General features: G+C 45.2%; 2 protein-coding genes across 5 annotated transcripts; one reads left to right on the top strand and one right to left on the bottom strand.

Annotated features, from left to right (window-relative positions):
- Positions 1–1156: 1156 nt before the first annotated feature.
- LOC131105727 (ubiquitin-conjugating enzyme E2 L3-like) lies at positions 1157–3862 on the bottom strand. 4 transcript variants are annotated; one of them, XM_058054162.1, is made up of 5 exons: positions 3261–3860; positions 2854–2958; positions 2410–2505; positions 1909–2095; positions 1157–1744 (listed from the first exon to the last, which is right to left on the bottom strand). In XM_058054162.1, the coding sequence occupies exons 2-5, from the start codon at positions 2878–2880 to the stop codon at positions 1590–1592; spliced, it is 465 nt and encodes a 154-aa protein (XP_057910145.1). In that variant the 5' UTR covers positions 2881–2958; positions 3261–3860; the 3' UTR covers positions 1157–1589. The 4 variants fall into 4 exon arrangements, with proteins under 4 accessions (XP_057910145.1, XP_057910136.1, XP_057910128.1 ...); XM_058054153.1 differs by having other exon boundaries at positions 2854–2977; positions 3249–3859; XM_058054145.1 differs by having other exon boundaries at positions 3249–3859.
- zfyve16 (zinc finger, FYVE domain containing 16) lies at positions 3027–15439 on the top strand. The gene is made up of 18 exons (XM_058054106.1): positions 3027–3524; positions 4561–4678; positions 4753–6554; positions 7148–7244; positions 9479–9655; positions 9725–9861; positions 10024–10231; positions 10781–10903; positions 10975–11130; positions 11196–11420; positions 11499–11581; positions 11710–11814; positions 11930–12080; positions 12193–12273; positions 12357–12519; positions 13215–13320; positions 13397–13573; positions 13639–15439. Exons 2-18 carry the CDS (start codon positions 4609–4611, stop codon positions 13795–13797), a joined length of 4020 nt encoding a protein of 1339 aa, XP_057910089.1. The 5' UTR covers positions 3027–3524; positions 4561–4608; the 3' UTR covers positions 13798–15439.
- The last annotated feature ends 164 nt before the right edge of the window (positions 15440–15603 follow it).

The following is a 15603-nucleotide window of genomic DNA, read 5'->3' as shown; positions in this document are numbered from 1 at the left end:
TCGCACCCTCACTGCATGTTTTTCCAAAAATTATTAAATGATAGCTGTTTTTGCCGCCTGTGATTGGCTGGCCACCAGTCCAGGGTGTACCCCGCCTCTCGCCCGAACACAGCTGGGATAGGCTCCAGCACCCCTGGCGACCCTTGTGAGGAAAAGCGGTAGAAAATGGAATGGATGAATGTTATGGTCATGTGGTGGACGAGTAGTTAGCGTGTAGCTACACAGTCATTAGATCCGGAAAACCTGGGTTCGAATCTCAGTTTGGGAATCTCTGTGTGGAGTTTGCATGTTCTACCGGTGTGTGGGTTTTCTCCGGGTACTCCGGTTTCCTCCCACATTCCAAAAACATGCTAGGTTAATTGGCCACTCCAAATTGTCCATAGGTATGGATGTGATGTGTGAATGTTTTTTGTCTATATGTGCCCTGTGATTGGCTAGCGACCAGTCCAGGGTGTCCAACGAAAACGGCTGGGATAGGCTCCAGCATACCCACGACCCTTGAGGATAAGCGGCATAGAAAAAGGACAGCTGTTTCGTGATTGACTATTCCCTACCACTATTGTATGCAGATTGACGGTATTTGCTCATATTTTGTCTAGCTAACAATAAAGTTAAAATCAAGCACATAGCATATGAAGATGTTTTTTAGTACGCGATGCAGCGTATAGCTTAAACAGTTAAATACAAACACAGAAAGGATGCTTTTTTGCAGCTGCGCTGTACTAAGACCCACCTTACTGTTGGCATACAGGGAATGCAACTAAGCCCGGACGTCTCTATTAGATATACTTTGTATCAGGACTAAATACTCTGGTTTTCATATACCGGTTTTGTTATTTAGTCTGCCCATATCCTCAATTCGACACCCATAAGGAGAGTAAGTAAGGGAGATATAATATTGAAGATTTCCTTCAATATTTAAGTAAAGGTTTACGTATTCTGTGCTATTATACAAGTGCTATTGTTGCAATCAGCCTTGTTGTGCATAGAAAAATTCAAAAACATGATTGCTTCGGATCAAGATTAAACCGTGGTCTCTTATGGGAAAGAAAAGACCACGATTCCAAACTCAACAAAATCAAAATGCTGTGTGGAAGTCAGGAATTATTCGGGTCACTATTATCGACAGGTCCAAGTCCTTTAGGATGACATGAAGGTACAAAACGGTGGTAATGTCTTAGTGTATAATTTATTATCCTGTAAAATCAACAGTGAGCCTAAACAGTTTGGGAGATTAAATGAACAAATGACCATAAAAGAAAATAAGAGATGCAAATATTTTCAAGCCGTGCCGAAGCACACTTACTTCTTGTCCCAACAGACACGACAGTCATGTCCATCGCTATCAAACATTCTTCATATGCTGCTAACCTTCCAGACAACAAGCAGCAGCACACCTCAAGCGTACATTTCTAAGTGATTACAAACAAAATGCTTCAGGACACATTCTGCTCGTTTTTTTTATAATAAAAAAAAAAAAGTGACAGCGAGAGGCCGCAGCCTGACTGGTCACCATAAAGTCTTCAAGAGAGACAAGTCTCTGCGGCAAAGTGCTAAAAGAGCGAAGGTTCTCGAATAACTGAATCATGTCAGTCCTCTGGTCGTGTCTCGCTGTGTGTCCTTGTGAACTCCTCCGCGTTCCTCATGAACTGATCTAGGTCTTCCGTGTATTCGTCGGCCAGGTCTGCCCTCAGGGGACGCTCAGGCTGCGGGACGTTCACCAGGGAGATGAGACACTGTATGACTGCAACACACACACACGGTCACAGCGCTGTTATAAAAACAGTGACAGTTCTGTTGTCATGTGTTTCTGAGCGAGGGAGACAGACTTAAGTACCAAATCTATTCATGGCAGGCCGCCACAAATAAATAAATGGCAAAGATTGTCATGTCTGATATTGGGTAGACCTTGTGATGTCCTGGTCGCAGGTTTCCAGTTCTCAACACTGATGATAGCCAGACACACACGACCCTTCTCGTCCACGTTAGGATGGTAGATTTTGGTCTTGAAGGTGATCCTAGGAGGTTTGAAAGGGTATTCTGTGGGGAAGTTGATCTCCACCCGGAAGGCTCCTTTGTCATAGGGGGGGCTTTCCTTGCCACGAGTTCATCGACACAACCAAAACATTAGTATTGCAGCTAGGATTCACACTCTAGATCAAGGGTGTCCCAAGTCTAACACTTTCTTTCACAACATTATATATTGTGAGAAAAAAACTTGCAATTTTTTTTTTCTTTAAATAATTTACCACCTTAGCGTATCTTGACCTCCATTTGATTGGTTTTAATCATAAGGTTTATTTAAGTGGCCCCCGGATCTGTATTTTTTCTGTATTCGGCCCTGGGTGGAACAATTGTGGACACCCCCATTCTAGAAGGAAACATAATAAAGCAGTGTTCCTCACTTACAGGAACAATGAGCCCTTGCCAGTTCAAAATGTTTGATTCGTCCACTTCAATGTTACGGAATTCTTTAAATCCAGATTTACGGATTTCCTCAAGTTCCTGGAAAGAACATTTTATTATCACATGGCGTTCACTTACAAAAAAAACAATTACTGTATATAGCAACCATTATCTGTTCACTTGCACTTTGTGTGTTGTGTGAGGATTGCTATGATTTGCTGTGATATAAAAAAATATACAGTCCACTATTCATACTAGCCCATTTAACAGTCTTCTCTTTACTTCTGAAGGCTGTGAGCAAAAAAAATCACAAATATGTTATTCACACTCACACCGTAGACTAATGCTATAATCTAGTTTTTTGCATTTGTTGATATATGTCTATGCTATCACAAACGCAGCCTTTATATGTGTCTCAGTCTGTGATAATGTCATGTATTCATTTACCTTGCTTAGTCTTCTGGTTGAAATCATGTTGACAGTAAGCAGTAGTGTTGTTGTTGGTCTGTGTTCTTCTTCGACAATCTCTGCTTCTTGCTTGGTCAGCTCCCCCTGTTGGCCGGATGTGACGCTTACATGACGGATCATAAACACAGCTTGTTTGAAATGGATTAAAGGCAAACTCGTCATCCATCCTTTTTCTGTACCGTTTGTACTGGCAAGCATGGCATCTTTCTGATGATTACTTCTTTTTTTTTACTAATTTGCGTCATAAAACCTCTTTTAAAATAACACAAACAAACGCGTGTACATAATTTTAACCTGTTTATATAAGTCTAGGTAAGCTTCCACCTCTATTAACTATTAAGATGCTTGGTTATATAGGTCATTGTGTGACTCACAAATATTTCAACCTTGGAGGAGGTCTTGTTGATAGTTTTTGTAGCCAGTGAGGAGGTTCGAGAGGCGTGCTGAGTTTCTCCGCTGATCCACAGGTCTATCCAAGATGGCCGCCGCAGCGTAGATTTAAGACTTGAACCGTCAAATTAATTTAACAACAAAGCTTTCTCTTGACAATTTGAACATGAGTCCACTACGGCGGCGATGGCGTTTGCCAGCTCGACGACAGCGGAGTTGAGCCGAGAAGACGTCAGCAGAATGAAGGAATAATAAAGCAGGTATACAAGCCCAGCACTGAAAGCTAACCAGCTAGCTAACATTGGCGTAGCTGACGTCTGCTAACCCGAACGAGCGAATAATTTAACTTACATTCACTGACGTACATTTGAGGTGAAACACAACGTGTTTAGTCTTTGTTACGTGGTTTTATAGCTGACAGACGCGTCATGAGCGCACAAGGTTTGAGTGCTTGTTTTTGGACATATCCTTGGGTGTTTTGGTAACTGTGTTGATAACCAAGGCTCGCCTCTGTGCTAATGTAAGCAGAGGGCAAAATGTGTTTTGGTGTTGTTATGATCAGTTGTACTAAGAGAGATTTAGAGTTGGACTGTTTAAGGACGTTACCACTGTTGCCAACTCCTCAGCAAGAAAAGTTGTTATTGGCTGTCTAAGTAAAGTCGCTAAATAACGTCACGGGCTGTTTTGCATATTATTTGCATTTGATGTTATAACATACTGCAGGAAAAAAAAGAGACAAAACGGCGAGTAAAATCACTTTGAGACTACAAAAAAACTTGATCACTTCATCAAAATAAAAATATGACTACATTGTTCTCCCATCACACATTCTGGCACATTGACAGGTAAGTGACTGAGGCTTGAGTGTAATGAATAGTAATTTAATGGTCCACACAGGTGGCATGGCGCTTCATTGTGCTTCGTGGATGCGTGGAGCTTCACTGAGCTTGTGACGTCTCAGGAGCACCCGCTGCTGCTCAGTGAGAACAAACTGCAAAGGAACACATACATTTAAGTCCCTAAATATCAGAAATTGAAAGTGTGGAATGGGCGTTACTGGTTAACATGGTAACATATACAGTACAAAGTACAGTACACAAATACGCACCCAGTGACTGAAAGCAGCACAGGTAGGGATGACATCAGTGTGAGCTGATAGGACAAGGAAAATGTCAATTCGATAACCAGGACTGTTGACGAAGACGAAGGAAACAATGAACCTATTTAGGTTAATATGTCAGAATGACCTACATTCTTCGGTGGTTCCATGAAGCATGTCTTTGTGATTGTTTGCAGGGTTTAGTAGGACATCTTGAGGTGTGAGGACATACGTTGCATGCCAGCATGGACAGCTTCTTCAAGGCAGCCGTTTGTGATTTGGACAAGCTTCTCGATGACTTTGAGCTCAGTGCAGGTGAGTTGAAGTGAGGTGATTGAATCAACGTGATTCAATCTCGGTGTGTTTTTTTTTTTTTTTTTTTATTGCAGAAGAACATGATTGCAAATCCTTTTTACGGAAGCCTCCAGTGCATTCGGGCTCCTCAGAGGCATCCGCCATCCTTGCTGACCTTCCTGACCTCAGTACTCTTCACTACGGTGCTGCGTCCAACTGCCCGGACCACACCAATCGGAGCTGCGTCAATGAGGACAGGGAGGTTAAAGCCCTGACAGGAGTGGACCTGCTGTCCTCTGTGGATTGCAGCTCGTCTCAAAACTCAGCTCCGCCCTGTCCCGACAGAACGCTGAAGCCTGTGTGCGACCTTGTCAACGACACAAGCTCAGCCATCTTGGTCAGAGCCAACAGCCACGATGCCTTCAGTGAGCTGGACGCTGCTGAGAAGCAACTAGAGGAGGAGCTGCTTGTGAACTTTGACAGCCCCACCAAATTGTCGATCCTCAGCGAGGAGCAAGTGGCTCTGAACTCAAGCTGTAAGCAGGACTCTCTGGAGCAGCTCGATGAATTCTCGTCCTCCTTCAGTCTCCTGGATGTTATTCTTCCTGGAGCTGGAGAGAAGAGCACAGAGTCCACAGCTGACTGTCTCTCAAGGACTACAGAGGACACAGAAGGCGATTTCTATGAGGATGCCCAAGAAGATGTGTCCTCTCAACAATGCGAGCAGGATCACCAAGGACCAGCTAACAGTACCCTAACATGGAGTACCTCAAGAGACTTGGACTCTCCAGAACCTTCACAGTCTCCAAAAAATTCAAAAAGTGAAGCTGAATCTGTGTGTGAACCTCAATTGGACCTCCAGCACCGTGGTGAGCAAAGTGAGGATGTGTCTGAAGACACAGAGGCAGACGCCCTATCAGCTTTAGACGTCAGGCCTGATGATCCTTGCCCTGAGAAGTGTCTTGACTCGTTATCCCAGCAGCTGTACCCAGAGGGCCAGCATCCCCCACTTTGCGCCTCCATCCCTCCTGCAGAACATCCGTCCTCAGACCGCTCAGAACCAAGCCCGGCGGATCCTCCTGAGTTTGGCTTTGAGTATCTTCCTGAGAGCGATCAGGCTGAGTTGCTGGTCACAGACGAGGAGTTGGACAGCTTCCTGCAGGCCCATGCTGAGGCCGAGCAGGACAGAGGAATCTCCTGCTGCAGCACCTCTGCAGATGTTCTCCAATTAAACCGGGATGAGGAGGAGGTGCTTGCAGCTGAGGAGCTGAGGAGCTGTGAGCAACCCCCACGGGAAGATCTAGAAGGCCTGGCCTCTCCAGAAAGCGACAGAACCATGTGTGTCTCTGTTGAGGGGCGTGCACCATCCATCTCTCTTGACTCTCTGCCACCCAGTCAAGAAGAACCAGAACCATCCTCTAGAGGGAGCCATTCCTCCACCAGCATCCCTTCCCAGTCTCAGCCCAGCAGCAGCTCAGAACCTCATTTGTCCTACGGAGGTGCAAGACCCAAACAGTTGGTCTGCCCAGCTGCGAAATGCCCAACATCAGCGGAGGATGAGGAGTTACCCGCTGTTTCTTCTTCGTGTAAACTTGAAGATGAAGAGCGGCCAGACACCAGCCACAGTATCCCAGCACATTCCAACACCAGCACTGTCGACGTTGCTCAGGAGCCGCCAGAGTACACGACAGAGTATGATGAACTCTCAGAACCCCCGGCTTACCCCGGTGAGCCCACAACAAGCTCTCGGCCTAACAGCTGGAAGAGGGACGCCGCAGACGAGCTGGGCAGCAGGCAACCTGCCTGGGTGCCGGACTCTGACGCTCCTAACTGCATGAACTGTTCTCAGAAGTTCACTTTCACCAAGAGGCGGCATCACTGTCGCGCCTGTGGGAAAGTAAGTGCACAGTCAGCCTTTTTTTTTTTTTTTATTTAGAAGTGGAAACACAACATGCACACTAGGTGTTCAATGTATGACCACTAGTGGTATGCGAGCGGTTCATTGCTTGTATCAGAGTGCCAATATTGAAGAGTTGAGATGCAGGCCAATGTAATCTGACTGACTATTTACTACACCGCTAATGTCCAGGACAATCACATGACTGACTTACCGTACTAAAACTACAAGAAATAATGTCAGCACACCTGTGTTGGCTGCATAGTGTTATCACCCTACTGTCCTGCCATGTGTATTAAAGTGTTTTATAGCTGAAGTCCACCCCCCCTTCAGGTGTTTTGGAAAAAGCAAAGAGATTAGCAGACACTTTTAAACCTGGTTGATAGCAGCAAAGCGCATGAGGTAGCACTTCCTCTTTTTCCAGCCCGCATCGCGGTCACTGAGCCGTGCGACCCGCGGCTCAAGCTAAGTCCTTTTAAGGCCACCGATTAAAAGAGCATTAAGACGATGGTTTAGGATGTGTTTATTGTTCCCAGCCCGCCGCTGACACACATACTCATTCGTCGCTTCTCCGTTTCCTCTGCTTGCGGCAGGTGTACTGTGCCACGTGCTGCAACAGGAAGTGCAAGTTGAAGTACTTGGAGAAGGAGGCACGCGTGTGTGTCGTCTGCTTTGACAACTTGCACAGAGGTAAGCGCTTTTGGTGTTGGAACAGCTTTTTCAGCATTCCCTCCAGTCCGTCTTGACTCGCTGTATGTGTGAAGTGATGAAGAGGAAGTCGCTCTCAGTAATGTATTTATGTATTTACATTCACTGTTTGCTTGTGTCAGTGACACTGATTCCACCCAGTCCTTAGAATATGCTGCCAAATACTGCTGCAACAATGAATTGAGGATTGATTATCCAATTAATCATTTTGGTATTACTTCATCATTTTTTTACATTTATAAATATAAATCTACTTTGATTTCAGCTTCTCAAATGTGAATATTTGTTAATGTCCTTAGTCGTGCATGAAAGCAGAGCTACTATGTGTGTTTCAGGTGTAACAATATATTCACACACATTACGTTTGACTTTGGGAAACTGCCTCTTTTCTGATATGTTGTGGACTCAACAAAATAACTGCGAATCAAGTAAGAAAATATTCAGTTCAAGGCTCAGGAGGTTTTTGCTGTTCATTTTCTGGTTAGAGCATAAACCAATGGTTTACAATAATGAGCCACACACACAACTGATGGTCCCAAGCCTATTATTAAGGCAGTAAATACCACTAAGTAACCCTTTCTGATCAATCCACATGTGTTCATTCATAGTCTGGACAATGTACATTGTAAATAGTCACGAAAATAAAGAAAAGGCACTGAATGCGAAGGTGCATCCAAACTTTTGGCCTGTACACACCGTTACAAATAATGATAGTGACCACAATGAATCAAGGCCATTTTCCAAGAATCGACTGTATGGTTTCGTCCTGTTGAATGATATTGTTTTAATCTGACATCTGTTGATGCAATAACACATGACAAATGGCATGTTGGGGAAGTTTGGCTGCATATATGTTAATAGTTTGCACACTTGCTAATATTTTTAGACCGTGTGATGGCCTTCGCTCTCTATAAAGTTTCTTTTAAAACCCCAAAGTGACTCAACACAAGCCTCATTCTGAAGTCTATTAATATCTAACACAGGAAAGGCAGATGGCAATCTTTTCCAGGCGCCCAATAATAAAAATAAATGTAATGCAGTGTAAGAAAATCTTGTTTGGTTTAAAGTGGACTTCACCTTTTAGTATATTCGACTGCAGTGTGGACATGCAGAGAGGCGGGGGGTGAGGGGAGGAAGAGTTATAGCAGGACACTGCCGTTTGTCCTTGGTTGTGTGTGTGTGTTAGAGAACCCGCCTCAAACAGCGCATATGTGACGCTGGCAGTCTAAATTAAGAAAAAGCAGGCGATCCACTTTCTGTAGCCAGCACGCTGGAGTGGAATGACGGCATCGCTACTCGGTCTCCTCCCCTCCCTTCGTTCTCCGTGCCTCATAGCCGTGTGCAGCCTAGCATACACTATATGCGAGGTTGAGCGCACACACACACACGCACTCCAACCCCAGACTAGCGCTTTCAGGCTGAAACACTGCTGCAAATCACCGGGGAGTCAGGCGTGCGGGACGGACATGCGATGGACAAGTATTGTGTCTGCTGGTGAGGTGAGAGACATTCGCAACAATTCATTTAAAGAATATATCTGAATGCACTACTACTTATGGCATTTCTTCAGCTGATGCTTGACATCATTGGACTGGAGGATATTTAGTTTTTGGGGGGGGTGGGAGAGTCGTCTTATAATGCAGTGATGCTGTGTCTTTTTTTTTTTTGAGGGACACTACATCTTTGGATCAATGATGCTCTGTCATGCTTCATCAATACATGGTGTATATGCATTCATCAATGTAGGGGGTGACTGTGCTGTTTAGATTAACCTCAATGCTCCTTACACAAGGACCTGCATATGAGACCGTTGGAGTGATGTCAGTTTGTTGTGTCACTAAAATCTGCCTTGACCAAACCTCTGTGGTGATTTGATAACAACTATACAACTAGGGATGAGATTGGGATGGAATGGTAACTTAAGGCAAAAATATCATGCTTTCACTGTATTTTAATAACAGCTCAAAAATGGGTTATTTTGAAACATCTTGACTGAAAAGATATTTGCTAACAAGACCGTTAATGACTTTTGGCAACCCAAAGCCCATGACGACACAGGACATGACAAAGTATTTCCACATAGTAGCTGTGCTGGACCTCCACTTTCTCTGGTATGATGCACAATTGTATAGGTTTGATAACTAACATTTTTTCATAGCGTGATGTACCTTGAAACCGCTTTGTGATGTCCGAGTGCGTTGTGGTTCTCTCCGCAGCACAGGCACTCGAGCGGATGATGAGCCCCACGAGTCCCAGTCCAAACCCCAACGTCCCGTCTGAGTACTGCAGCACCATCCCACCTCTGCAGCAGGCCCGTGCCGCTGGCACTCTCAACTCTCCCCCGCCCACTGTTATGGTGCCCGTGTCGGTGCTCAAACACCCGAACAATGACGGTGCGATGACACTTAATTTGCACTGGCAGCCCGAGCCACAGCCTTATGTCGTTGCCCTTGGTCCTCCAGGCTGTCCTCGTGAGCACAAACGGGTCTGGTTTGCTGACGGCATCCTGCCCAACGGTGAAGTGGCGGACACCACCAAGCTGTCGGTGGCGAGCCGGAGGAGCTCACAGGAGTTTGGCGTCGCTCCAGAACAAGCGACTGTGAGTTATTACGTTAGCCAATCAGTTGTCAGTCAGTTAAAATTAATAAACAAAAGTAAAAAAAACCCGAACCAAACCCAAAAGAAGTGTGTTTTTATACCCATGTTGATGGTGATGATATATCACATGAAGGCACCCCGCTAACCTGCTGTGTCTTATCAGCCGACCTCCACGGAGTCAGAGGGCGGACGCGGCGGCAGGACGAGCCTTGAGGTTCCAGAGGTGGTTCCACTTCCTGTGTCTGGTCCCTGGCACTACGCCCTGCTGTCTGGACTGGGCTCTGCAGTGAGGAGGACCCCAAGCCTGTTGCCTGACAGCGAGGATGAACTTCCTCCTCTGCTCATCTTGACCGGAGAGGACGGAGCAGGAGGTGACTGTTTTCATTGCTCATGTAGGGCTCAAGGATTTCCGCATTCACGGAATTGCGGACGGAATCACGGAATTGGCTCATAAAAATGGAATTTACTGTTTAATGCAGAATCTCACAGCAATTGACATAATATGAATGAATGTTGTGGTGAGAAGAAGGAACATTTGTTTGGGGGAGGGAAAAAAATACAACAAGCACCTTTATTTTTGAACAGAGCTCATCTTAGCCGTAAATAAACATATATAAACATATATATATATATAAATAAATTATATATATATAGGAGTGATTCCTTTAATTAACTTCAATTAACTTCATTACGCAAGCATAGTCGTTCTGTGGGTTTGACTTTTGACTCGTCTTTTTATTTTATTGCACATATGAATTTTGTTGGTTTACCATAAAAAAATTGCAAGGAGCGATAAGCGGTAGAAAATGAAGGAATGAACGATCGCATTGCTGTCATTCTGTGACTGTGTGCATGGCATTGTTTGCTTCATTCTGATTGGTTGGATTCTACCATACATCAAGTCAACAAACTGTTTCTAGATGTGTTGGTGGAGGAAAGCCCCGCCCCTTGCCAGATTCGCCACCTATTGGAGGAGGGAGGCCCTCGACCTTTGACGTTTGTCCTCAATGCCAACCTGCTGGTCAACGTCAAGCTGGTCACGTGTGAGTAAAAGCATGATGTCTGCTGGTATACCAACTGGATGAATCGTCATTATGGATGTTTTTGATGGCAGACGGCGGCCGCCAGTGCTGGTGCTTCGGCTCCAACGGGATGCAGGCTCTGGGCCAGAGGGAGCTGGTCTTTCTGCTGGAGTGTGTGCCAGAGGAAAGAGGTCTACCCAGAGACCTCTTCACCCTGTGTCTCAACATTCAGCAGGATGCACAAAGAGGTAGGTGGCACTCTCGAGACCGCGTCGCGTCCAACCACATGGACTGTTGCTGTTTTTTTTTACAGGCAAGTTTGTGGAGGAGCTGGACAATGTGACATTCACCAGCAGTTTCCTGGGCAGTAAAGAACATGCTGGGATGCTCTTTTTCCCCCCAACCTGTCAGCCTCGAGAGGATCTCACTCTCCCACCACAGCCTTTCCTCTTTGGTCTTCTAATACAGAAGCTGGAGGTTCCCTGGGCCAAAGTCTTTCCCCTCAGGCTGCTTCTGCGACTCGGCTCTGAATACAGCGGTCGGTGTTGTAGTTACAATTGCATGTGAACGCTTTTTTTGTTCTTCTGGATAATCTTCAAATGAAACACCTTTGCAGTGTACCCCACAACACCTGTTAGTGTGCGTTTTCGGGAGTCTGTGTATCGAGAGACTGGACACACCATCATGAACTTACTGGCTGTAAGTCACTGTATGACCGGTAGATGAGTCACAGTCACTGGTGTTCATGAATAACAATATAAGCCGATCACATGATGCTAAAATTGAGATTTGGATGAAAACTCACGTGCCATTTTTTTGGTCTGCAGGACCTGAGGAACTACCAGTACAGTCTGTTGTCTGTGAAGGGCCTGAGAATTCATATGGAAATGGGCCACAGCTACATCGACATCCCAAAAAGCAGCTTCAACGAGGTATCAACAAATCCCATAAATCTAAACCTGCGTTGTCTCAAGCAGCAGTTGCACTCGACCCTACATTGTCTGCAGTGTTGCCGTTGTGGTAAACATTGCTGTGCGTGTTTTACAGATGCTGAGGGTGGTGAACAGCTCTAACGAGCATGTGATCAGTGTCGCAGCGAGCTTCAGTTTGCAGGCCGACTCCCACCTGGTATGTTTCCAAAATGAGGATGGGACCTACCAGACGCAAGCCAACAGCATGCCTGGCAAGACACGCACAGGTGGACGCCATCAGCAGTCCTCCATCTTCACTTTGTGGGGCTACAAGTAACTCCGATGTGGATCTCGAAGATGTCATTGAAGCTCTGGCTTCTGCTTCCTGTGTTCTTCCAGTGACGGGGGCCAGCTTTGTGGTCTTCAATGGCGCCCTGAAAGCCTCGTCAGGATTCATCGCCAAGTCCAGCATTGTGGAAGGTGGACGGACGCTCACCGTTTTGATGATTGTTACTTCGTTTCACACTCACTCATACTAACCACGCTGTGTTGGCACCTGATAGATGGTCTTATGGTCCAGATGCCTCCAGAGACCATGGATGCCCTGCGCACGGCTCTGCGTGAACAGACGGACTTCCACATCGCCTGTGGAAAGACAGACGGAGGGGAAATCCGGGAAAATGTCACCGTGCGCTGGGTTGACTGGACGTCACCTGTCAACACCGGGTAAAACTGATGATGTGTTAGCAATGTATGACCATAGCAGGGGTGTCCTAATTAGTGTTTGGCATCAAAGCCAAAAATGTACCACTTCCACACGAAATGAGAGAATGGCTCTATCTCAGCTATGGCATATATGGCTGGGCTCTGCTGGCTAAGTATCCAGTCTCCATACAGTGTGAAAGGTCATGTCTTCTAACATCACTGATGCCTAATGACCACAATACTACATAGAACTTGTCTTTCTATATTTTTTGACTAATAATAGCCGGTAGTCAACCATGAAATTGTCAATCATTTATTGTTTGCGTATGTTTTGAAAGAAGGCTATATAGTGAGGAAGTAATATTAGAACTGTGTTACAGTGAGAGACAACTGTATATAAACATGAATGCTTTCAACTTGAATATAAATCTTATTATATTTTACATGTAAGCTGATGTAATCCCACAGTCATTGTTTTTTCACTGATATCCCCTAATGAGGAGTAATAATGATAACAAAGACTGATTTCTAACATGAACCCTAACCCACATGTCCCTGAATTTGATGTGAGCGTCCACAAGTGGTACAAATCCTGCTGAAGAATTGTAATTTCACCTCAACGCAAGAAATGTATATATTTAGCAAAAGTGCATTCCTAACTATGGTGACTACACTGTACTTCAGTTTTTTTACGTCCACTGTCGTCTGCCGGACAGAATGACGAGTGGCGTTGATGGGCGGAGTCTGGACGGAATGTGCAGTGTGAGGATGCAGCCGGATGCAGAGTTTGAGTGCGACGGGCGCGTCATCAGATGTTCTGAGGTGAAGCGTAGGCTGATCTTTTAACGCATGCCGCACAATGCTACTGGACGTTGACCTGACCTGAGTGTCATCACAGGTCTTCTACCACATGACGTCTCCGGACTGCACTCTGGCATCCGTGCTGCCGTGCTGCAGCGTCTTCCAGAGGGAGATGGCGATAGCTGCATGTAGCGCTCTGACTCAGCATCTTGCTGTTCTTGCCGCCAGTGGCATCAACTCGCTCAGCCTACGTGTCTCCACCGGCACTGACATGGTGAGGAGCTCATGATGGTGATGATGGTGTGCATGTGACCCTGACTGTTGTGTGTGTGTGTGTAGGTGGAGTACCAGGTAGGTTCAGGAGGCCGACTACTTCCTCAGCACTACATGAACGAGTTGGACAGCGCACTGATCCCTGTCATTCATGGAGGTGGAGCCAGTGTGCCGCAGGCTGCCATGGACATGGAGCTGCTCTTCTTCATCACACACACCATCTAACACACATAGGACGCACTCGGTTCAGGACTGTACCATCCTTACCATCCACGGTGAGGTCAGCCAGCAGGTGTTGCACGTACGGTTGTCACAAGAGGGCGCCAAGACAACACAGGATGTTGGAAATATGTCGGAGGCAGACTTGAATAAAGCTGCTTTATTCAACATGGAAGAGAAGATGAGTACCGAATGCTGGCCTCTTAGGTGGCGCCGCCTTAATGAATGATCCACGGGAGCCGACCGGATCTCACGACTCACACTTAGGAGTGGGTGAGCACACCTTAAGTTTGCAACACTGATCTCTTGGATGGAATTCTACCGTGTGGAGCGCTGGAACATCGATCCAGATTCATCCAAGCTCAGCTTGTTTGAGTACATTTTGCACATGTATGCATCCAGTGACTTGTGTTCCTCAGTCACGCTGTCAGGTCATCTGATGTCAATCAAGACACTACGTTCAGGGCTTAGCTTAGCAGAACCAGAAGCTAGCCAGCCAGCTAGTTGACTTTTGTCCAAAAGTGACAAGATCTTCATTGTGAGAACATAAAACCACAACTTTAATTTGTAGTCAATTAACAAATAGAGGGTGCGGTGTCACGTTTTTAAAATGTGTAATACCACTTACTGCCCCATGGGGAGCCAGTGAGTTGGGTATTAAAGGGGGCCTATTATGCTTTTCCCACTTTTCTGACCTATTAATGTAGTTAAAATGATATATTCTGATGATGCTAAACCTGTTGAAGTTTCAGATAATGAGTTTGTGTGTTTGGAAGTGAGCCCTGAAAGAAGTTTGAAAAACTTTTCAGCGTGAGGGCTTCATTATGGGTGTGGCTGTGATCAGTCACAGCAGAGTGGGCGTGCCCGGAGGCGGGCTGTGGGTGGATTAAATTCATACAGACCGTTTCGGTGGGAAGCACAACTCCAAGGGAATACAGCTGGAATAGGTGCAGATTCTGGAAGTTCTTGAAAGTTCTGTGCTGGTCATTGTGTGTAGCTGCTCTGTAGGAGTCCACAGCTCAATATAAATGGTCGATAAATGAGCATAATAGGTCACCTTTAAACTAACTAGCCATCTTTAATATTTTCAGTCAGTGATAAAAGCAAACACATAAAATAAAAATCAGGAAATTGTCCTCTGAATGTATTTTTTGGGAGGATTTTGTCAAATTTGGACAATGTCTTTTTTTTTCAAGCTTCTCGTGGCTGCTGCTGATTCTTAGCATGCAGACAACTGATGCACCTGGTTGCATTGTCATGAATGTAGCAGCTTTAAAGTCAAACTCTCACCAGCGTCTTATCTTTGCAGTCCACGGGACGGAACCCGAGCTGGTTGGTTGAGCTTGTACATGTGATGTTCTTTCAGCTTTGAGGCCAAAGATCTTGTTTTTTCATCTCAACTCTTGTCCAAATCTTCTCAAAGTATGCATCAAGATTTTTGTTTTTAGTATTGAAGATTTATTTTTGGAATCATTAGTGTAAAAGTTTGAAGAAAAAGGAAACAGAGTTCATATTTTTGATAGGCTGACAAGGATGAAATTTTGTCCAGAAATAAAGCTAAATACTGTATCACGGTTGAAAGTATTTACGCGCAGAGTTTCAATTGAAGAAAATGTCAACTGCAGATTAAAGTGTTTGAAACCACAAACTTTTAATATTTTTATTATTTAATTGCATGCAGTGAATACATGCATTCCTTAAAAATGTTGCTGTTTTCATTTCATTGACAAATGGTTGTCTTTCTTGTTTAAATGTTCTTGTTTGAGAAAGATGTTCATGTAGCTTTACCTGAAAATGAAGGTAACCTTGTGA

This window comes from Doryrhamphus excisus, chromosome 2 (genome assembly GCF_030265055.1).
Source record: "Doryrhamphus excisus isolate RoL2022-K1 chromosome 2, RoL_Dexc_1.0, whole genome shotgun sequence".
NCBI lineage: Eukaryota > Metazoa > Chordata > Actinopteri > Syngnathiformes > Syngnathidae > Doryrhamphus > Doryrhamphus excisus.
The sequence above is the reverse complement of the archived record's forward strand: the minus strand, read 5'-3'. Positions and strand labels throughout refer to the sequence as shown.

Bases quoted from the DNA above. Each gene is read 5' to 3' on its own strand.
- zfyve16 (XM_058054106.1), top strand. From the start codon at position 4,609: ATGGACAGCTTCTTCAAGGCAGCCGTTTGTGATTTGGACAAGCTTCTC. The intron at 9,656-9,724 runs GTGCGATGACAC...TTGGTCCTCCAG, and splicing joins CAAACACCCGAACAATGACG to GCTGTCCTCGTGAGCACAAA. The intron at 13,574-13,638 runs GTGAGGAGCTCA...GTGTGTGTGTAG, and splicing joins TCTCCACCGGCACTGACATG to GTGGAGTACCAGGTAGGTTC.
- LOC131105727 (XM_058054140.1), bottom strand. From the start codon at position 3,072: ATGCTTGCCAGTACAAACGGTACAGAAAAAGGATGGATGACGAGTTTG. The intron at 2,506-2,853 runs GTAAATGAATAC...TGTTCTTTCCAG, and splicing joins CAACCAGAAGACTAAGCAAG to GAACTTGAGGAAATCCGTAA. The intron at 1,745-1,908 runs GTCTACCCAATA...TGTGTGTTGCAG, and splicing joins TGCGACCAGGACATCACAAG to TCATACAGTGTCTCATCTCC.